At 43.9% G+C, this 24,392-nt stretch overlaps 1 protein-coding gene across 1 annotated transcript in view; it reads right to left on the minus strand.

Annotated features, from left to right (window-relative positions):
• LOC149457370 (zinc-alpha-2-glycoprotein-like) overlaps positions 1 to 24,392 on the minus strand; it is a 36,113-nt gene that overhangs the window by 10,871 nt on the left and 850 nt on the right. The window contains exons 2-4 of the mRNA XM_089683818.1: positions 16,297 to 16,560; positions 15,885 to 16,163; positions 14,219 to 14,491 (exon numbers count right to left, since the gene is read on the minus strand). Of these exons, the coding sequence (XP_089539944.1) occupies positions 14,219 to 14,491; positions 15,885 to 16,163; positions 16,297 to 16,560 (816 nt within the window). The remainder of the gene's footprint in view (positions 1 to 14,218; positions 14,492 to 15,884; positions 16,164 to 16,296; positions 16,561 to 24,392) is intronic.

The raw sequence follows: 24,392 nt of genomic DNA on the forward strand, positions 1-24,392 counted from the left end.
ATGTTCCTCCGGGGAGCTGCAAAGACACAGGAATGGCCAGGTAACTCGACTGATCATCCCTTCCTGCCGGTAAAGTAAGAGAAACGGGCGTGGACTTACTCATTTTAGCAGGACACGAGCGCACCTGATGACCAGCTTCCCCGCAGTACAGACATAGGTTCCGTGATAGTCTCCTCTGACGTTCCTCGACCGATAAGTGGGAACGGGCCAATCCCAGTTGCATGGGTTCCGGGTTGTCCCCTGTTTCCGTGCTTCGCGGATGGTTCCCTGGGGTTGGAGCTGTATCTCTGGACGGAATCCATGCCACCCTTTGACCCTGGCTGCTCCTTTCCAGCCGACGTTCCCTTAGTCTACGGTCAATTTGTATGGCCAATTCGATCAGTTTTTCCAGGGTGTCAGGTAGACCTACTCGTGCGAGTTCGTCTTTGAGAGACTCAGACAGCCCGATGCGGAACTGGTGACATAAGGCCGCATCGTTCCATCTGGTGTCTCCCATGCAACGTCTAAAGTCGGCCGCATATTCCTCGGCTGCCCGGCGGCCCTGCCGCAGTGAGTATAGGGTAGTCTCTGCGGATGCAGCCCGCTGAGGGTCGTCATACAAGACGGCCATGGCCCGAAAGAACTCGGTCACGGAGTCAAGATGTGGGTCGTGCCCCTCCATCAGACGATGAGCCCAATCCTGGGGCTCATCCTGCAGGAGAGAGACTATAAACCCCACCTTGATGGACTCGGTGGTGAACGTGCGGGGCTGTAAGTCAAAGTACAGGGTACACGCACTTCGGAAGGCTCGGAAGCGGTTCCGGTCACCACGGAATCGCTCTGGCAGGGGAACGCGGGGTTCGGGAGCTAGGGGTGTGGCAACCGCTCCGGATCCCGGGTTAGCGGGAGGTTCTGCAGGTGGAGGACTCTGCGCAGGGGGAGTCAGGGGAGCTAATGAATCCATGCGGTTCTCCAGTCGGGCGCAGCGACTGTGGAAGTTCTGGAAAGCTTGGGTCAAGGTTGCCAGGTGCTGACAAATATCCTCTAGGGACGCCGGTACACTTCCTGGCTCTGTCATGGCCGCAAGGTACTGTTATGATCCGCCGGTGGTGCCTCAGGCTGCCAACTGGCGGACCTACTCAGAGCGTGGGGTCTAAGCCCGGGCTGTGCTTTCACCAGGGCCCCTGATGGTGGGGATGGACTTAAAACAGTCCCGGGCCAGGTCACGACCTCCGAGCAGGCCCCCCAGCGGCCGAGGAGACCTTTGGGGACAGGTACCGGGAGAGCCAGATGTGAAGTGGCTAACGGCCCTAGCAGGGTAACAACTGATCGTGAGCCCGTGAGGCAAGCGGGGTACAGGATCGGTAGGCCAAGAGTAGTCGGGTCACACGCAGGGTCAGCAGGGGGTATCAATCCGTAGAATGGTCAGGGCAATCCGGGTCAAACGCAGGAGCAGGCAGAATAGTCAGGGTCAATCCAGGTCAAAACGCAGGGGCAGGCAGAATAGTCAGGTTCAATCCGGGTCAATCACAGGGGCAGGCAGCGTAGTCAGGGTCAATCAGGGTCTCAGGCAGGTACAGGAACTTCAGGATCACAGGAAGACCTTGCGGCAACTTGTGACAGTGCAGGGCATCTTTAAATAGTGCGCCCTGCACTGTCATTGGCCGGCTAGGACGCGCCCCCGGCTGTCATTGGACGCCTGAGGCGCGCCCGCGGCTCCTACTGCGCATGCGCGGCGTCCTGTCAGCCGCGGCTCGCCGGGCCCTGGTGCCTGTGTCCCGGCGCGATCTGCCGCCACCGCGCATGCGCGAGGGACGGAGCCGCGATCGCGGCTCCATGGGCCGTGATCCCTGACATTAATGTTAAGTGTGTTAAAATTCAAAGTGTCAAAAAAATTCAGTAACGCTTGTTCCTCACCGTTCCAAATTAAAAATATATCGTCGATATATCGTCTATAAAACAAAAGCTCTGGCCAATCTCTTCCATATATCATGTCTTCCTCCCACCTAGACATGAAGAGATTGGCCAGGCTGGGAGCAAACTTCGCTCCCATTGCAACCCCCTTAGTCTGTAAATAAAACTGGTTATTAAACCAAAAGTAGTTCTTGGTCATCGTGAATTGCAACAACTCAAGAATAAAATCCTTCTGTAAACTCGGCATCCCATTAAAATCCTCAAGGTAAAACTTCACTGCTTCCATACCATCTAAGTGGTCAATATTAGTGTACAAAGATGTGACATCAGCAGTCACTAAAAAAGTACCACATTTGATGCTGATGTTATTAATGTCCTGTAAGACCTGTTTTGTATCGCGTAAATATGAGGGGGTGCCAGTGACTAGAGGTTGCAAAAAATGATCGATGTATTCACCTGCTCTAGAACCTAGTGAACCAATGCCACTGATGATCGGTCTTCCCGGAGGATTGGTCATGCTCTTATGTATTTTAGGTAAAATGTAGAGTATGGGTAATTTCGGTGCAGAGGGGCATAAAAAATCTTTCTCTTTTTTATTTATGATCTTATTATCATAACCTTTGTTTAAAATAGTTTTCAATAATTTTTTATATGAGTGAAGTGGATTTTTTGACAAAAGAGAATAGGTGTCATTATCACTTAAGATATTATTAACCTCGTTAATATAATCAATTTTAGATAAGACCACGACACCTCCCCCCTTGTCTGCTGGTCTAATCACCAAATCTTTATTTTCCAACAAGGTATCCATAGCTTTCTTACAGGCTACATTGGTTCTCGCTTTCTTTACTTCCAGTGTGCTAAGGTCCTTTAAGACTGTATCACGGAAGGCATTGATATAAGTCAATGATTGCACGGGAGGATTAAACAACGAAGCATTTCTCAAATGAGAATGAATGCTAGTGTTTGGAGGGTCATTACGTACAATAGGATTGGTCAAAAAATACTTTTTAAGAGTTAATTTTCTGACATATTTCCTAATATCAATGTAAGTTTGAAATTTACTCAAAGGAGCTGTGGGTGCATATTTGAGGCCTTTACCAAGAAGGTTAAGTTCATCTGGTGATAATTCTGTGTTACTAAGATTAAAAATGCCTAATTCATTTACATCTTTCTTTTTTTGGAGTTTATTGACCCTCTGGCCTCCTCTTTTTCCTCTCCGTGGGCGCTCCTTTTTTGTGCCCGTCCTGGGCCTAAAAAAGGCTGCTGTGTCTGTTTGCCCTCGTTATTCTGATTGCCGGAATGAGAGGGGCCAGTTTGTGGGGTTCTAGATTGCTCATAGTAAGGTCTAAAGCCAGGTTTTTTAAAACCAGGTTTTTTAAAATTACGACCATTTTTTCTTTTATTCCCTGGGATGTAAGGTTTGTAATGGTGTTGGTAATAGTTATCACCATTATAATAATGTGGCCTTGGATAATAATTATCCCTGTGCTGTTGCCAATTAGGGTGCCAATTATTGCTTCGTGAGCCTATGTTATAATCAGCCATAGGGTTCAAAGTATCGTACCTATTTGATGTAGGTACATTGAATTCAATGCGCTGTTTCACAGGTGTTTCATAGTAATTGTTATTACTTTTATTATGTTTAGATGGATAACCTCTATTGTTGCGAGGAAATTTAGAAGGTTTGTTTGAAGGAGTAATAAGAGGTGTAGGTGGAACAGGTGTATTAACCTCATCCTTTTGCCATCTAAAAACATAATCATCCTGATAATCTTTTACATCCCTAGCATACTTCTTTTGTTTTTTGACTCTTTGTTCATTTTCTAAATGTTCCATATATGTTTTTAATCGATCTGACTCTGACTTATATTCGTCTTTATCTTTATGTGATGTAAGTTGTTCTTTAAGTTTATTGATCTCTATATCCAGGTAGGAAAGTTTCTTTTTCTTTCTGGATATAAGAAATTTCAATAATTCAATACCAGAATTGTTGAAAAATTGAAACCATTCGGCTGAACTATTAATGTCCTCATGTTCCGGAGGTACATCCCAACGCAGGGATCTCGGGACCATTTTTTCTTTGACATATCTGTCCAAGAATGATATATCCCATAACGTTCTAATTTCAGCAGAGGTAAGATTTTTTAGGTGAACGAATAAACCTTTCAAATCAAATTGTTCAATGGGTGTGGAAAATACATCATCTGATATGATGGACCTCATTGATCTAATATCAAAGATATCTGCCATTATTATATTAAATTGAATTAATAAGGCAAAGTAAAATATAATCCAGCTGCTACAACTTAATAGGTAATAAAACAAATCAGGAAATAAAGATAAAAGTGAGCGCTAGATGGAGAAGCTGCTATGCGCCAATAAGTACCAAAAGACTTAAAAAGACATACAAAAGAGAAGGGCGCAGCGCTAGAATACAATATAATAATAAACCATATATATATGAAGTGGTGACAAAGTGCTAGAAACTGTGCATAAAAGCAATGATAGTCCTTAAACATCAAACGGTGACTGAAAAAACGTGCGTCTTCCGGTGATCAGAATGATTGAATCATGCACTCACCAGATGCATAATTCAAATATGCATATAGATGGTATCCCGATATCCATACGCAGTTGTCTCATGAACGGATCAGGTCATCATCTAAGTGCAGCAGTCCATCCAAAGAATCTTCTTTATGGATCGTGTGTTGCCACACTAAGACACCCCTCAGCTGTCCCCTAAGAGACTCTGCAAGTAATGGACTCAGCAGGGTCCCAAGAAAAAAGCCAGGATGGTGTGATACCGTTTAAAATGAAAATTTATTGGTCCAAAAGAAAGACAAGGACTGCATAGATAAACTGACCATAGAAATGCATAAAGATGTTAGATTTTATTTCCATCATTTACACTTTCAAAATAACAGAAAACAAAAAAATGGCGTCTGCAAAAGTTTGGGCACCCTGCAGAATTTATAGCATGCACTGCCCCCTTTGCAAAGCTGAGACCTGCCAGTGTCATGGATTGTTCTCAATCATCGTCTGGGAAGACCAGGTGATGTCAATCTCAAAGGTTTTAAATGCCCAGACTCATCTGACCTTGCCCCAACAATCAGCACCATAGGTTCTTCTAAGCAGTTGTCTAGAAAACTGAAACTGAAAATAGTTGACGCTCACAAAGCTGGAGAAGGCTATAAGAAGATAGCAAAGCGTTTTCAGATGTCAATATCCTCTGTTCGGAATGTAATTAAGAAATGGCAGTCATCAGGAACAGTGGAAGTTAAAGCAAGATCTGGAAGACCAAGAAAAATATCAGACAGAACAGCTCGCAGGATTGTGAGAAAAACAATTCAAAACCCACGTTTGACTACACGATCCCTCCAGAAAGATCTGGCAGACACTGGAGTTGTGGTACACCATTCCACTATAAAGAGATACTTGTACACATATAGTCTTCATGGAAGAGTCATCAGAAGAAAACCTCTTCTACGTCCTCACCACAAAAATCATAATTTGAACTTTGCAAATGAACATATAGACAAGCCTGATGCATTTTGGAAACAAGTTCTGTGGACCGATAAGGTTAAAATTGAACTTTTTGGCCGGAATGAGCAAAGGTACGTTTGGAGAAGGGGCACAGAATTTAATGAAAAGAACCTCTGTCCAACTGTTAAGCATGGGGTTGGATCAATCATGCTTTGGGGTTGTGTTGCAGCCAGTGGCACAGGGAACATCTCACGAGTAGAAGGAAAAATGGATTCAATAAAATTTCAGCAAATTTTGGATGGTAACTTGATGCCATCTGTGAAAAAGCTGAAGTTAAAGAGAGGCTGGCTTCTACAAATGGATAATGATCCTAAACACACCTCGAAATCCACGGGGGATTACATCAAGAGGTGTAAACTGAAGGTTTTGCCATGGCCTTCACAATCTCCTGACCTCAACATAATTGAAAATCTATGGATAGACCTTAAAAGAGCAGTGTGTGACAGACAGCCCAGAAATCTCAAAGAACTGGAAGACTTTTGTAAGGAAGAATGGGCAAAGATACCTCAAACAAGAATTGAAAGACTCTTGGCTGGCTACAAAAAGCGTTTACAAGCTGTGATACTTGCCAAAGGGGGCAGTACAAGATATTAACTCTGCAGGGTGCCCAAACTTTTGCAGACGCCATTTTTTTGTTTTCTGTTATTTTGAAAGTGTAAATGATGGAAATAAAATCTAACTTTTGTTGACATATTATAAGAATGTCTAATCTGTAATTTGATGCCTTTTGGAGATTTTTCCATCTTTCCTTGGCTTCTTTATGCACATTAATACAAATTTTTAGCTGGGGTGCCCAAACTTTCGATCCCCACTGTATGTTTTATTAGTGAACAAATCCTAAAGCTGGGAATTTTTCCCATAAAGGTTGACAGTAAAAGGATAATATTTAAAGTGGACCCTTTTATAAACTTTGCAAGAATAAAATCCTGGTATGCCACAATAAGCAGTACCATTTTTCAGGTAAGCTCCAACTTTTATCATTAAAAAGCCTTCTTTGAGCTCCAGTGAGTGACTTTGCCTAGACTGAGATGGTGTCATTAGTCTGCTGCAGGCAGACGGAAGCATTTCCTCAGTCTCCTCTCTTCCCAGTGATCAGAGTGCAAGTCACAAGATGAGAGGCTGCAGCAGGGGCTGACCCATTTCTTGCATTTGAAAACACAACCAAGACCTACACAGGCACCAGGATTAACATAATTGTGTCATCTCTGAGCCCACATCTTTGTCCAAGAAGTAGGGGGTGACCCTGGATGATACCTAAATAAAGGTAGGTCTGGTCTGTCCATCTGGGGCGAAGATCAGATGAAGGCATTGTCAGTACTGTGACCACTATGACAGGTAATATCTGGAAGTGATACACCTACATATTACTTAGCATGCTGCACTTAACATGACAACCAGGGATGAGCTCAGACAGATCTTATTCCATACCCACTTTAGCTATTCTACCTGAAACCTTTCACTGCACAAAGTAAATCATAAGCTGCTCAAGCATTTCCCACCTTGCAGCTACACGTATGCACACCGCTTGTATACGTGTGGCTGCGGGGCAGGGAATGCCTCAGCTGCTTATGATTGGCTTTGTGCCTTGACAGCTTCCTGGCTGGATTGCTCAGGTAGGTTCGGACCAGGGACGGACTGACCATTCGGGCACTGCCCAAGGGCCCAGGGTCAGTAGGGGACCCCATTAGATGCCCCTATTACCTTTCATAGGCTTTTTTGGGCCCCATGATCCCCTATTGCCCGGGGGCCCCATGAGTTCTCAGTCCGCCCCTGGTTCGGACTAGAATCTGTGTAATTAGCAGTAAAGGTCTGCACACAGGGCTGCTGTTATAAACCATGGGCCCCATACAGCCAACCTGACTGCCCCCCCTCCCCCCAAAAAGCTCAGTTTACTATGCTTCAGTTATGAATGAACACAGTGAGTGGTCGGTATTGATCACTCATTGTGTTCATTCAGGAAAGGGGCTGGTAAATTTAATATATTTACTGGACTCTTCCCCCCACATCCTGAAGGTTCTTATTGTGTGCTTGCAGCTGCCGGTGGCATGGAAAGGAGCACACTGGGGGCCTGGGCAACAAGGGGAAAGGTACAGTTGCAAGAAAAAGTATGTGAACCCCTTGGGATTACGTGGAGTTTTGCATGAACTGGGCATAAAATGTGCTCTGAACCTCATCTAAGTCACAACAATAGAAGAACACAGTCTGCTGAACATAATACTACACAAACATTAGATGTTGCCATGGTTTAATTGCACATAACATGTAAACATTCACAGTGCAGGGAGGAAAATGTATGTGAGGCCCTAACTTAATGACTTCTCCCATAGCTAATGGGAGCCAGGAGTGAGCCAACCTTGACTCCAATCAGTGTGATGATATTGGATGTGTTGCTGACAGCTGTCCTGCCCTTAAAAAACACACACCTGTTTTGGGTTTACTGGTTTTAAGAAGCACTGTCTGATGTGAACCATGCCTCGCAGAAAAGAGCTCTCAGAAGACCTACGATCAAGAATTGTTGACTTGCATGAAGCTGGAAAGGGTTACAAAAGTATCTCCAAAAGCCTTGATGTTCATGTGTCCACGGTAAAACAGACTGTCTACAAATGGAGAAAGTTTAGCACTGTTGCTACTCTCCCTAGGTGTGGTCGTCCTGTAAAAATGACTGCAAGAGCACAGCGCAGAATGCTGCATGAGGTAAAGAAGAATCCCAGAGTGTCAGCTAAAGACCTACAGAAATCTCTGGCACATGCTAACATTTTTGTTGACACATCTACAATAAAGAAAACATTAAACAAGAATGGAGTACATGGGAAGACACCACGGAGGAAGCCAATGCTGTCCAAAAAGAATATTGCAGCACGTTTGAAGTTTGCAAAAGAGCACCTGGATGTTCCACAGCACTACTGGCAAAATATACTGTGGACAGATGAAACCAAGATTGAGTTGTTTGGGAAGAACACACAACACTATGTGTGGAGAAAAAAAGGCACAGCACACCAACATCAAAACCTGATCCCCACTGTAAAACATGGCGGAGGGAGCATCATGGTTTTGGGCTGCTTTGCTGCCTCAGGGCCTGGACGGATTGTTGTCATTGATGGGAAAATGAATTCCAGAGTTTATCAAGACATTTTGCAGGAAAACGTACGAACATCTGTCCGCCAACTGAAGCTCCGCAGAGGATGGGTGATGCAACAGGACAATGACCCAAAGCATACAAGTAATTCAACAAAACAATGGCTGCAACAGCACAGAATACGCCTTCTGGAGTGGCCCAGTCAGAGTCCTGACCTCAACCCGATTGAAATGCTGTGGCATGACCTTAAGAGAGCGATTCACACCAGACATCCCAAGAATACTGCTACACTGAAACAGTTTTGTAAAGGGGAGTGGTCCAAAATTACTCCAGATCGTTGTGCAGGTCTGATCTGCAACTACAGGAAATGTTTGGTTGAGGTTATTGCTGCCAAGGGAGGGTCAACCAGTTATTAAGTCCAAAGGTTCACATACTTTTTCCTCCCTGCACTGTGAATGTTTACATGTTATGTGCAACTAAACCATGGCAACATCTAATGTTTGTGTAGTATTATGTTCAGCAGACTGTGTTCTTCTATTGTTGTGACTTAGATGAGGTTCAGAGCACATTTTATGCCCAATTCATGCAAAACTCCACGTAATCCCAAGGGGTTCACATACTTTTTCTTGCAACTGTATGGTGCACAGGGAGGGTGATGGGTGCAGTTGGGGGTAGGGCAAACACTGGAACCAATCCCCTGTATAGCTCTCTCTCTGTAGCAGTTAAAATCAGAGAGAAGAGAGCCATACAGGGGATTGGTTCCAGTAGCTGCCCCCCCCCATGCTGATCACCCTCCCTGCCTATATCCAATTCACCTATCTGCCTGAGCCCCCCTGCTGGCCTGGGCCCTGTACAAGAGGATTGGTGGTACCAACCTTATCCATGGCCCTGTCTGCACACCACTATTATCTACATCATTTAGCAACCAACAATAGATTATTTTTCAGGGTGCGTAAGCCCCTCCACAGTGTATCAATCTGTTAGTCCAATAGTTTAAAATATATAGAGTAAGTACCACATAACAAAAATAATTTGACAATAAATTTGAATTAGGTATAAGCATACAAAAGGTACAAATATCCAGGTATATCATATCATATCAAGCAGCATAGGTATTCATTGCCAGGGACATCCCTAGGGTTGGTATCACCCGGTGCGGTAACACTTGGTGTCATCCCTCCAACGATCCCCGCAGAATGGATCAAACTCCAATCCATTATGCTCAATCCGCAGATCCAGTCCATCATGTGGGGATCGTCGGCTTGCTTTAAAACTTACCTTTTTGTAGAGCGGGTCTGGTGTTACCTCGTGCGATAGGTGTCACCCGATGCAGCGTGCACCCCCTGCACCTGGCTAGGGATGCCACTGTTTATTGCACTGTTATTGCCAACCAACAAAAATACATGCATTTAAACAGGTATAGTGAGCACCACTAAAGTCATATAATGGCTGATGTTCAGAAATACATACAGTTGTGTTCAAAATAATAGCAGTGTGTTGAAAAAAGTGAATAAAGCTCAAAATCCTTCTCATAGCTTTTATTTCCATCCACACAAATGCATTGGGAACACTACACATTCTATTCCAAATCAAAACATGAAGAAAAATACATAAAATTTGTGTTGTTCCTCTAAAAAAATTGAAGAAAAGTGAATATTAGACGGTTCAAAAAAATAGCAGTGTTTGTATTCTTCTTTACAAACTCAGACATTCAATATATAAACTGAAAAATGTTTGAAGATTTTGCTTTCCTTTGAATCACTTAATGAATATTTGGTTGTAGTCGCACTGTTTCTGAGAACTGCTGTACATCTGTGTTGCATGGAGTCACCCAACTTCTGGCCCCTGTGAACAGGTATTCCAGCCCAGGATGATTGGACTACATTCCACAGTTCTCCTCTATTTCTTGGTTTTGCCTCAGAAACTGCATTTTTGATGTCACCCCACAAGTTTTCTATTGGATTAAGATCCGGGGATTGGGTTGGCCACTCCATAACGTCAATCTTGTTGGTCTGGAACCAAGATGTTGCACGTTTACTGGTGTGTTTGGGGTTGTTGTCTTGTTGGAACACCCATTTCAAGGGCATTTCCTCTTCAGCATAAGGCAGCATGACCTCTTCAAGTATTCTGATGTATCCAAACTGATCCATGATCCCTGGTATGCGATAAATAGGCCCAACACCGTAGTATGAGAAACATCCCCATATCATGATGCTTGCACCACCATGCTTCACTGTCTGCACAGTGTACTGTGGCTTGAATTCAGTGTTTGGGGGTCGTCTGACAAACTGTCTCTGGCCACTAGACCCAAAAAGAACAATCTTACTTTCATCAGTCCACAAAATGTTGTGCCATTTCTCTTGCAATTGCTGGGGTGTAATACCACCTTAACAGAACCTTGTGTGAGTTTTCCAGGGCCACTACATTACACAAACGGTGAAATAGTGTCTCCCATATTGCATGCCAGTCCTCAGGGGACAGCAAAGTGCGAGGTTTGATTCCCAACATGTGCAAAAAGAAGGGGCCTTGGTGGTGGAAAAACTCAAAAGACAGGAGTCTAGTAAAGACACTAAGCCTTGGGTTGCGGGATGAATGTGGCATCTAGTTTCAAAGGCTGTAGAGGGTGTGAATCAAGACTGTGAATCTTCAACAAGCCACTGTTTGGAAGCTAATACTGAAACGTCCCCATCAGAGTTCTTGACAATCATTATTTGTACTACACTACATGCATCTGTTCACTTTTGCTGTTCTTAGTCAAGCTAGGCTACACCCCGCTCCCATGCCATCTTGCCTTAGCACAAGCCAGTTGGCACATGATCCAGCCATGCTTTGGTTGGCAAACCTTGGGAGCAGAGTACAACCAGAAGTGATGTCACTCCCAGAAACAGAAACCGGAAGTGATGTGGCTGGCTGGGGGAAGTAGTTGCTAGTAGCAGCCATTGTATATATGGAACATATACTTACCGTATTTGCCGGCGTATAAGACGACTGGGCGTATAAGACGACCCCCCTACTTTTCCTGCTAAAATGTAGTGTTTGGGCTATACTCGCCGTATAAGACTACCCCTCTTCCAATGCACACCAGTGGGAGGAATAGTGCCCCATCATTGATGTCAGTGGGAGGAATAGTGCCCCGTCATTGGTGTCAGTGGGAGGAATAGTGCCCCATCATTGATGTCAGTGGGAGGAATAGTGCCCCATCATTGGTATCAGTGGGAGGAATAGTGCCCCATCATTGGTATCAGTGGGGGGAATAGGTGCCCCATCATTGGTATCAGTGGCAGGAATGGTGCCCCATCATTGGCATCAGTGGGAGGAATAGTGCCCCATCATTGGTATCAGTGGGGGAAATAGGTGCCCCATCATTGGTATCAGTGGGAGGAATAGTGCCCCATCATTGGTGTCAGTGGCAGGAATAGTGCCCCATCATTGGTATCAGTGGCAGGAATAGTGCCCCATCATTGGTGTCAGTGGGAGGAATGGTGTGCCATCATTGGTGTCAGTGAGGGGTGGAATAGTGCCCCATCATTGGTGTCAGTGGGGGGAGGAATAGTGCCCCATCGTTGGTGTCAGTGGGGGGGGGGGAATAGTGCCCCATCGTTGGTGTCAGTGGGGGGGAGGAATAGTGCCCCATCGTTGGTGTCAGTGGGAGGAATAGTGCCCCATCGTTGGTATCAGTGGGAGGAATAGTGCCCCATCATTGGTATCAGTGACACCAATGATGGGGCACTATTCCTCCCACTGAGACTTGCTGACCCTGTTCTCGTATGGTGCTGCTGCAGCCAGCATATGTGGTTGCAGCAGCACCTCTACACAGAGCACTTACCTGCTGCTCTGGCACTCAATTTTCGCGGGGCCGCTCGGCTCCGCCCCCTCGCCGGTGATTGGCCGCCTGTGTGCCTTTCCTGAGCTACAGTTCTGGCGGCCAATCACCGGTGAGGAGGCGGAGCCGCGCAGCCGCACGAACATCCAGTGGCCGAACTGAAGGAGACGCCGCGCTTCCTGGACCGGATCGTCGTGGGACTGGATCCAGGTAAGAGACGTCAGCCCCTGCAAACCCCTGTACTTAATGCCGCAGCCCCCCTAACATGTGTACCGGCGTATAAGACGACCCCCAACTTTTGAGAAGATTTTCAAGGGTCAAAAAGTCGTCTTATACGCCGGCAAATACGGTAGGTGCTTATCCTGTTAGGAGGTTCTTGAGTAAGGGAGTTCTCTCACCCCTAAAATATTGGGTTTTTTCTCCTCTTCTCTCTTTTCACCAGGGCCTGGCTCAGCTATCCTTCCCATTATTCCATTTTGGGTACTAAATTCCTATTTGTATGTTGTATTTCTGAACATCAGCCACTATATGACTTTAGTGGTGCTCACTATACCTATATACATGCATGTATTTTTGTTGGTTGGTTTTAACAATGGAGTGAATACCTGTTGTATTATGCTTGATGTGATATGACATGTTTGAATATTTGTACCTATTGTATATTGTATTGGGCAGAACAGTGGCTAAATGGTTAGCACTTACACCTGGCAATACTAGGGTCGCTCATTCGAATTTCAACCATGGCACCACCTGCCTGGAGCTTGCATGTTCTGCCTGTGTTGGTTTCCTCCAGGCACTCTGTTTCCTCCTACATTCCAAAGATATGCTGGTAGGTTAATTGGCTCCAGTCTAAATTGTCCCTAGTATATGAATGTATGTTAGGGACTTTAGATTGTACACCCCTTGAGAGTTAGGGACCAATATGAATGTACAATATATATGTAAAGTGCTACATAAATTGATGGCGCTATATAAGTACATAAAATAAATATTGTAAAATTGTATATATATGCCTTGACTTGTGAGCTACTCCCCTGCCTGACTTCAATCCTCCGACATATAAAACCACTTCAATGGCCATTAAGGGAAATTTTATGGGACCGAGTGTGAAAATGTGGGTCAAGCTCAACTATAAATTAAACCTCTGGTAACATTATAATTAAACCAGAGAGGCAGTCTCCTAATATATGCATGTGTGTACACGAACAAATTATTTGTATGCATACAAGGGAGAGGTGCAGCGCTAATTAAATGAATAAATATATATATGCTTAGGTAAACATACAATATAAATCAATCAATAAAAGTGCTATTAAAGTGCAAAACAGTGACTAAAACGGTGACTAAACGATGAATCTAGTCCATAGCGTGCTCAGAATCCAAGAGAGTCCTTAAGAGCTCCAATCCCTGGATTCGTGGATGAGGTGATAAAAGGTAAAAATTGCGCACTCACCAAATGTGCAATTCAAAAGCGCATTAAAAGCTGATATTCCAGGGTCCTCATATGGATCTGGTCAGATCTGGTCACAGAAAGCCCTCCGTCACCTGATAGTGTATTCCACACATAGAAGAGGCCGCTCTGCAGATGTAAAGGACTCCCACCAGAGCCCAAAGAACAAAGGAGGCCAAAATAGTGTGATACCTTATAGGCAAGGGGTGTTTATTCCCAAAAACACACAATATATACAGGCAGAGGCAGGAAGGATACTGACCATGCAATGGATATGTAAATAGATGGCCGCCGGGGCCCTCGTGGCGCCGGTCGGCGTGACGTCACACCGCTTGTAGCCGCTCCCTAATTGTTATTAATTGTTTTTTATTAATTGTTTTAAGCGCTCACTTATTCTGAATATTAAATTATTTGTATGGTTCATGCTCACCCCATGGTACAATAAGTTCCTCTACAAGAATACAATGATCGATGTGACAGGAGTAGGTACTGCCATCTTTTGGTGTCACTTTTATGGAGACTATGAACTGGTACGTGCCATCATTATTCGGCAGGATAGGCGTAGACTCAAGTAGGTGGACCACATCTTTCCCATTCTTCACCCATTTCACATCCACCTCCTGCGGGTAGAACCCGTAGACCCGACAGTGAAGGTTTGTGACATCGCCTAATTCCTGAGACGAAATCTTTACCTGTGGAGAAACTAAACGGGCAAGACCAGTTTTAGAATAATAATCATCTGCAACTGTTCTTTAAAAAATTCTAAATTCATTCTAATTCTACTTTTAGGTGAATAGTTGGCTGAAAATGACCCATACCGGTTACTGTACCCTCAAAGGACAAATATTTCTATATGTAATGCAAAGAGAACTGGCCATTGGAGCCTCAATGGGATTGTCCAGGTAAAACTGGAGACAATCTACGTAATTTGCTAATAGTTAACAATAGACTGCTCATAATGCCTGCAGTCTTTATCAGAATGAATATATAAGCCTTCTAAATTAATAATACATACAATTATTTTTTTTAAACGCTAACAATCCCTTAATAAACATCAAATACATGTAAAATAGAAACATTATGGGCTCAATCATCGTCGTGGAGGGGTTTCAAGGAAAAAAGTGAAGGGGCATAAACCCAAGAACAAAAATATTATATAATGTAGTTTAGCTGCCTTCAGATGTGATGTTTGCAGTTGTTTTCTTTTTTCAGGTTCTTTATTACCACCAGGTAATCCTGCCAGTAACACACTTCCTGTCCGAGGGTGACAACACTCACTGTACTGAATCTATGGAGTAGCAGCGTAGTCACCCTAGGACAGGAAGTATGGTTAGGAATAGAGAAAACTTCTCCCTGTTTTCCATCACATAGAGAAGTTGTTCTGTAGTCTACACAAATAGTTGGGAACAATCTCACCTAACACTCAGCACAGGCAGACAGTATGGGAAGTTATCATCTCACAAGATTTATTTTTCTCATTTGAAGTTTTACTAAGTTCAAAAATGTGGAATATAGAATGATTAGTTCTGCATATTGTAAAACAAAACATTAAGAGTGCACAGGCTCAGCACCTTAGAAATATGCAAAAGCTAATAGTCAAAATTCAGAATATTATGAAGCAGTTTTAAAGAGCAGAGGAGGAAGAGCAGTGGTTCCCAACCTCAGTCCTCAAGTACCCCCAACATGTCAATTTTTCAGAATTTCCTTCACCTCCGTCAATGCAAAATGTCCGTATACTGCTGTAATCTTCTGCTGCTCTTATGTCAATACTAGCCCCCCCCCCCTCCATTCATAGAAGCCCTGCTAAAGCTTACATCAATTAAATGCACTCTATGAATGGAGGAGACAGACCTCTCATTCATCTGCTTGTCCTCCATCACAGATAGCCTTAGATTTTAGCTAAAACCACAGCCATCAGGACAAAGGACACTTTGCATTGACTGTAAGCACCATCCCTTGTGCTGATTTTTTTTCTTTTTTTAAGTTTTGACTAAACTTAGGCTTTAACATATTTAGAAGTAGCAAATAAAAGATGTTCATTGTTAAAATTTACATATGCTGACATTGTGCTAAGTCTTGTTGCCTTATGATCTCACCTCTCCTCTCCAGCTCTCTTCTTCCATAATCAAAGTATTTCTTCAGTAATTCCACACACCTCATTTCCAGAATATATTTCCATCTCTGACCTGCCCCATCCTCTGCGGAGTTCCATCGCTGCGTGCTAATCTGAGCTTCGTATACGCTGGGCTCAAATACCCATCTCTCAGTATCCAGTGTGAGAAAATCTCTGCCATCGTAGCCATATCGATAATACAGCCTAGAACTGTTATCATGCCTCAGCTCGCATCCGTACATCAGCTGGCAGATATGGAAACCTGGGGAGAAGACCAGGAGAAAGCTTCTCTAAAGAGTGTCTGTCAGGAAAGATAGATAGATAGATAGATAGATAGATAGATAGATAGATAGATAGATAGGTAATAGAAGATACTGTAGATAGATCACTCTAACCTCCAGTCTGGTTAAATCGACTCATGGCTGTCTTGATATTGTGTTTGAACACCATCTTCCACCAGTCTTTGTCTTCATACAAAGTATCTGCCCAGTTTTCCAGATCTCCACTGTCCATCCATGGAACCCCAGGTCGAGTTGCACTGGTGTTGCTGCTGTAAATGGTTGTCATCTGGTCATCCAAGTACTGGACAATAGAAAACACAGGCAGTCCAGGCACTGGATTGGAGACCCCCGTGAAGGAATAATGGAGTTGATGGCTACCTGCAAGGGGCATACAAGAAATTCGGGTCAAAAAGTGTCTGCATTTCCAGTCCAGTTCAAGAAAGCCTATGGCTGTGTTTATACATTTGCCCTTTAGAAATGCTGGCTCTGCTTCCTATTAGAAATGTTGTACATTAACTATATTTTACTATTCCTTTCTCTTGTTGCAAGTCTATGAGTCAAGGTTGGCTGATTTAAAACAAAATAAACATGTGACTATGTATTCCTAAGGAACTCTTCATACTGATCAGTTACTGGTCAGGTACGTTTTTCAAAGTCCTGCTTGCTGCATTTTTGGTGCAGGTTTGGTGCGGTAAAAAACGGCAAAAATACATCAAAAATGCACCTCTCCATTGAAATCAATGTAAAACACGGAAAAAATGCATCACAAATGCACCTCCCCATTTAAATCAATGTAAAAAACGGCAAAAATACATCAAAAATACACCTCCCCATTGAAATCAATGTAAAACACGGAAAAAATGCATCAAAAATGCACTTCCCCATTGAAATCAATGTAAAACACGGAAAAAATGCACCACAAATGCACCTCCCCATTGAAATCAATGTAAAACACGGAAAAATGCATCACAAATGCACCTCCCCATTGAAATCCATGTAAAAAATGGCAAAAATACATCAAAAATACACCTCCCCATTGAAATCAATGTAAAACACGGAAAAAATGCATCAAAAATGCACTTCCCCATTGAAATCAAGGTAAAACACGGAAAAAATGCATCACAAATGCACATCCCCATTGAAATCAATGTAAAACACGGAAAAATGCATCACAAATGCACCTCCCCATTGAAATCAATGTAAAAAACTGCAAAAATACATCAAAAATACACCGCCCCATTGAAATCAATGTAAAACGTGGAAAAAATGCATCAAAAATGCACTTCCCCATTGAAATCAATGTAAAACACGGAAAAAATGCATCAAAATTGCACCAGTGGTTCATTTTTGGTACGTTTTTCTAGTTACATGCCATGTTAAAATTGCACTGCAAACATGATAAAAACTAGGCAAAAACACTGTAAAAACACATATGTGTTTTTGCCACGTTATTGCCGCGGATCAGTGTGAAAGCAGCCTAAAACTTATATACACGATGAGAATATCGGACGAATTATTGTTTTTTTTGGGTTTTTTTGCATGCTAGTCTCATATCGAAAAATGAATAGGTTACTAGAGGAGTTAAGAAAATTTCTCATAAGACAAAATACAACTTCCTGCGATGGTGTAAAGCAAGGGCGTCCCATTACATTTCAATCTCATCACGGGCCGCATTAGCATTATGGTTGCCTTCAAAGGGCCAGTTGTATCTGTAAGACTATATATATATATATGTGTGTATCTACTGTTTATTATATTAAATAATTGCCTCTGCATTCGATTATTACTGGTTTTAGCAATAACGTAAGATTTAAAGCGTTACTAAAGTGTTACTAAACCCACAACAGTAAAATCAGTCTGTATATGCAGTAAAGTTTACTTGTTATATTCACTGTGGGGTTAATCCTCTGCATTGTGTAAAAAGGCTGTTTTATCCTGCCTTCTCTGATCCTCCCCTTCTTCTACTGTCCCCAGTCCATCTGCTAATAGAACAGAGCTCTAGGAAACACTCTGTACATGCTCAGTTTGGTGTGTATTGCTAGAGGTATTTTTTTTTTCTTTGGGAGGTGCATGTGAGCAGCAAAAGGCCAATTAGCACCTTCCAAAGGTTATGCAGCCTCATAGCAGAATCACAGCAAAATAAAAACTCCTCCTACAAGCTTTAACCAGTGCTCAGCTGGACACTGATAGAAGTCACAAGACTGCTCTATACTATTGATGAGAAAAGGTATTTAGCAATTTGCATTTTCTACATTAATTGTGTAGCATTACCCCGTCGCTAGAAGACTTGAGTCCCCCTATAGTCATGCACAGCCAGGCATCACACACGGCCATAAAAGCATCCAGAATCAGAAATCAGTTTTTGAGCTTTGGTTTTGTTATATTTAGGGGGATTTTCCCTGGGATAGGGTTAGGGGTGTACAGGATGCCCAATGGTGCCGATGAACTGAGGACAACTTCCTGGATCTATTTACAAGCCTCTATAGCAGTCTCTGTTAGAGAGCTAGCCAGCGTCTCCTTAGTGTACCACCCCAGACCCTGGATGAACTTCTCCTCTTCACCCAGCAATTTGGAGGTATCCCTGAACAGGGGATCCATTTCCTGCCCCATTAAGAAATAGATAGTCACTGGTAGGTGGCTAATCTGGTTTCCCACCAGAGTGTTCCTTCCCCTATCCGCCCAGGGGGTGCAGGTGTACTCACTCAGATCACCACCTATACCGCTTGCTTGTTGGCTGCTGCTACCAGGCCTGACAGCTGGGCCCCTCCTTCCCTGCCATACAGGTAGTCCTCTCTCAGGGAGCCAGAGAGGTCTGAGTTTTCCTTATTTCCGATTCCAGGCCTGCATGTAGGCCCCATACCACTGCCCACTGGGCCTCCTTGTAGCCTCCTTCCTTCAGCCTCACATCTTCCATCTGAACTCTCTCCAACTCTCCTGCAACTGAGCAGGCTCCGACACTTTTGGTAGTCCAGCCCGTTGCCAACCTCTTTTTGGGGATTGGCTAGGATCCTTCTAGAGTGCAGTCAGCCGATCCTCAGATCCACCCATTGCCTCTAGAGCAGCAATGGGCAAACTACGGCCCGCGGGCCGTATACAGCCCGGCGGACCTTTTAATCCGGCCCGCGGAGCTAGGCTCCCACTAGGCTCCCGCTAGGCTCCTCTCACAGTCCGCCCTGAAGACCGGTGTAGCGTGAAAATCTGTCTCCTATGAGGATCTGTCCCCCTCGACGTATCTGCGCATGTGCCGGAGATCGCCGATCGGCTGCTAATGCCTGAAACTGGCACATGCGCAGATACGTCGAGGGGGACAGATCCTCATAGGAGACAGATTTTCATGCTACACCGGAGCGGCGCGGGAACACGGCGAGAGGAACGCGCGGAGCAAAGGTAAGTGAATTGACACAGGGGGGACTTGGGGACTTAATATGGGGGATGAATTACTATAGGGGGGATGAATTACTATAGGGGGGATGAATTACTATGGGGGATGAATTACTATAGGGGGGATGAATTACTATAGGGGGGATGAATTACTATATGGGGGATGAATTACTAGGGGGGATGAATTACTATGGGGGATGAATTACTATGGGGGATGAATTACTATATGGGGGATGAATTACTATGGGGGATGAATTACTATATGGGGGATGAATTACTATGGGGGATGAATTACTATATGGGGGATGAATTACTATGGGGGATGAATTACTATGGGGGATGAATTACTATATGGGGGATGAATTACTATGGGGGATGAATTATTATGGGGGATGAATTACTATGGGGGATGAATTACTATATGGGGGATGAATTACTATATGGGGGATGAATTACTATGGGGGATGAATTACTATATGCGGGATGAATTACTATATGGGGTATTAATTACTATGCTTACTATGGGGGAATATTACTATACTTACTATGGATGACACATACACATCATTCATCTACTCTTGGTCCGGCCCCTGGGTCCAATATATGAACCCATTGCGGCCCTCAAGTCAAAAAGTTTGCCCACCCCTGCTCTAGAGCCTTCCTCCAAATGTCCATATAGTGAATGCAGGGTCTGGGGAGACCAGATATAGTGAATGCAGAGTCTGGGGAGACCAGATATAGTGAGTGCAGGGTCCGGGGAGACCAGATATAGTGAATGCAGGGTCTGGGGAGACCAGATATAGTGAATGCAGGGTCCGGGGAGACCGGATATAGTGAATGCAGGGTCCTGGGAGACCTGATATAGTGAATGCAGGGTCCGGGGAGACCAGATATAGTGAATGCAGGGTCCGGGGAGACCGGATATAGTGAATGCAGGGTCCTGGGAGACCAGATATAGTGAATGCAGGGTCCGGGGAGACCGGATATAGTGAATGCAGGGTCCGGGGAGACCGGATATAGTGAATGCAGGGTCTGGGGAGACCAGATATAGTGAATGCAGAGTCCGGGGAGACCAGATATAGTGAGTGCAGGGTCCGGGGAGACCAGATATAGTGAATGCAGAGTCTGGGGAGACCAGATATAGTGAGTGCAGGGTCCGGGGAGACCAGATATAGTGAATGCAGGGTCCGGGGAGACCAGATATAGTGAATGCAGGGTCCGGGGAGACCGGATATAGTGAATGCAGGGTCCTGGGAGACCTGATATAGTGAATGCAGGGTCCGGGGAGACCAGATATAGTGAATGCACGGTCCGGGGAGACCGGATATAGTGAATGCAGGGTCCTGGGAGACCAGATATAGTGATTGCAGGGTCCGGGGAGACCGGATATAGTGAATGCAGGGTCCGGGGAGACCGGATATAGTGAATGCAGGGTCCTGGGAGACCTGATATAGTGAATGCAGGGTCCGGGGAGACCATATATAGTGAATGCAGGGTCCGGGGAGACCGGATATAGTGAATGCAGGGTCCTGGGAGACCGGATATAGTGAATGCAGGGTCCGGGGAGACCGGATATAGTGAATGCAGGGTCCGGGGAGACCGGATATAGTGAATGCAGGGTCCGGGGAGACAGGATATAGTGAATGCAGGGTCCGGGGAGACCAGATATAGTGAATGCAGGGTCCGAGGAGACAGATATAGTGAATGCAGGGTCCGGGGAGGCCAGATATAGTGAATGCAGGGTCCTGGGAGACCAGATATAGTGAATGCAGGGTCCGGGGAGACCAGATATAGTGAATGCAGGGTCCTGGGAGACCGGATATAGTGAATGCAGGGTCCGGGGAGACCGGATATAGTGAATGCAGGGTCCGGGGAGACCAGATATAGTGAATGCAGGGTCCGGGGAGACCAGATATAGTGAATGCACGGTCCGAGGAGACAGATATAGTGAATGCAGGGTCCTGAGAGACCAGATATAGTGAATGCAGGGTCCAGGGAGACCAGATATAGGGAATGCGGGGACCGGGGAGACCAAATCCATAACACAGAATCTAAAAATCTGCATATAAAAACATGTCCTTTTCACCCTTAGGGTTCATGTACACTGCAGCTCCTAAACTGACCTTCAGGAGCTGTTCAGCGTTTTTTTCAGCAGCCCCTGAACTCTCCGTAATATTTTCCTATGTGTCTATGTACACATCGTCGTTTACAGGCAGTTGAGTTTACAGTTTTTTTTTTTAACGCACCATACTTGCGTTCAGGAGTAGATTTTATTGGTGTCTCATACGCCAAATGCTTGTAAATGCTTGTAAATGCTTGTAAATGTTGTTAACCGCATTTATAAGCGTTTGCATTTAGATGTGTTTTTTTAACTGTTCCATGTCCAGATGCTGTCCAGAGCCTTTTTTCATCATCAGAAATGCATGCAAAGCGTTTTCCATGTATTCAAATGACCCGGTACACCAGCGCAGTCAGATCCAGGTTTCGTGTGAAGGAAAAAATGGTAGAACGTGCCGCATTACGCTCATGATGGGATCCATAGTGAATACAAACAGAAAAGACAGGTCATCTCAACACATACTGCTCTCCCTGCTTCTGCTCTCTCTATTCCTCTCAAAATGTCTGAAATAGTTAATTTTTTATTATTTTTCAGTCCATGCTGGGCATTTGGGAATGTCTCCTGAGGTTATCTTTTAAAAACGCTTCTGAACGCAAACACGCATAAATGCGGTATGCAAACGCTACTAAACTGACGTTTTTTAACCTATGTTTTCCAGCAGTCAGTTTCCATTGTTCAGAAGTGTTTTCCAAAAGCCCCGTGTACATGAGCCCTTACACATAAACGCATGTATACACATTTGTCTGCGCATCTAAGCATAGGGGAAAATAAATGATCACAAAAACAAGTTATGTAGGGATATGTCTTTACACGGCTTGCATTTGTTTATTATGCAATTATTATTATTATATAGCACCAACAGTTTGCGCAGCGCTTTACAATATAAAGGGAGACAGTACAATTACAATATATTTCAGTACAGAAGGACTTGTGGAGCTTGCAATCAAAAGGGCATTTAAATGTATCTGCAGTTCAGTTTTGGGCACCAATTTACAAAAAGAACATTGGGGAACTGGAGAAAGTACAGAGAAGGGCAACCAAACTGATAAGAGGCATGAAGGAGCTCAGCTATGAGGAAAGATTAGAGGAACTGAATGTATTCTCTCTTCAGAAGAGGAGATTAAGGGGGGATATGATCTCCATGTATAATAAATTAGGGGGGATATAATCTCCATGTATAATACATTAGGGGGGGATATGATCTCCATGTATAATACATTAGGGGGGGATATGATCTCCATGTATAATACATAAGGGGGATATGATCTCCATGTATAATACATAAGGGGGGATATGATCACCATGTATAATACATAAGGGGGGATATGATCTCCATGTATAATACATAAGGGGGGATATGATCTCCATGTATAATACATAAGGGGGGATATGATCTCCATGTATAATACATAAGGGGGATATGATCTCCATGTATAATACATAAGGGGGATATGATCACCATGTATAATACATAAGGGGGGATATGATCTCCATGTATAATACATAATTGGGGGATATGATCTCCATGTATAATACATAAGGGGGATATGATCTCCATGTATAATACATGAGGGGGGATATGATCTCCATGTATAATACATGAGGGGGGATATGATCACCATGTATAATACATAAGGGGGGATATGATCTCCATGTATAATACATAAGGGGGGGATATGATCTCCATGTATAATACATAAGGGGGATATGATCTCCATGTATAATACATAAGGGGGATATGATCTCCATGTATAATACATAAGGGGGGATATGATCTCCATGTATAATACATAAGGGGGGATATGATCTCCATGTATAATACATAAGGGGGGGTTATGATCTCCATGTATAATACATAAGGGGGGGTGATGATCTCCATGTATAATACATAAGGGGGGATATGATCATCATGTATAATACATAAGGGGGGATATGATCAACATGTATAATACATAAGGGGGGGATATGATCAACATGTATAATACATAAGGGGGGGATATGATCAACATGTATAAATACATCAGTGGTTCATATAGTGAATGCGGTGTAGAGTTATTCACCCTGAGGTCATCACACAGGACAAGGGGGCACTCTTTACGTCTGGAGGAAAAGAGGTTTAATCTCCAAACACGGAAAGGTTTCTTCACAGACAGAGCTGTGAGAATGTGGAATAGACTCCCTCAAGAGTGGGTTCTGCCCAGCTCAGTGGATTGCTTTAAAAAAGTCCTGGATTCTTTCCTAGATACACAGAATATAACTGGATACTAACATTTATAGGTAAAGTTGATCCAGGGAATATCCGATTGCCTCTCGGGGGATCAGGAAGGAATTTTTTTCCCAGCAGGAGCAAATTGGATCATACTTTGCATGGGTTTTTTGCCTTCCTCTGGATCAACTGTGGGTGTAAGACTATAACTCTTTTTTTTTAATGGTTGAACACTTCTGAACGATGGAAACTGACTGCTGGAAAACGTAGCTTAAAAAAGTCTGTTTAGCTGCGTTTGCATACTGCGTTTATGCATGTTTATGTGTGTTTGCATTTAGAAGCATTTTTTAAAAGATAACATCAGGCGACCTTCCAAAATGCCCAGAATGCACTGAAAAACAGTAAAAAATTAACTATTTCAGACATTTTGCAAGAAATAGAGAGAGCAGAAGCAGAGAGAGCAGTATGTGTTGAGATGACCTATCCTTTCTGGTTGTATTCACT

This window comes from Staurois parvus, unplaced genomic scaffold (genome assembly GCF_062004578.1).
Source record: "Staurois parvus isolate SC_StPar_1 unplaced genomic scaffold, SC_StPar_1.0 ptg000322l, whole genome shotgun sequence".
Classification (NCBI taxonomy): Eukaryota; Metazoa; Chordata; class Amphibia; order Anura; family Ranidae; genus Staurois; species Staurois parvus.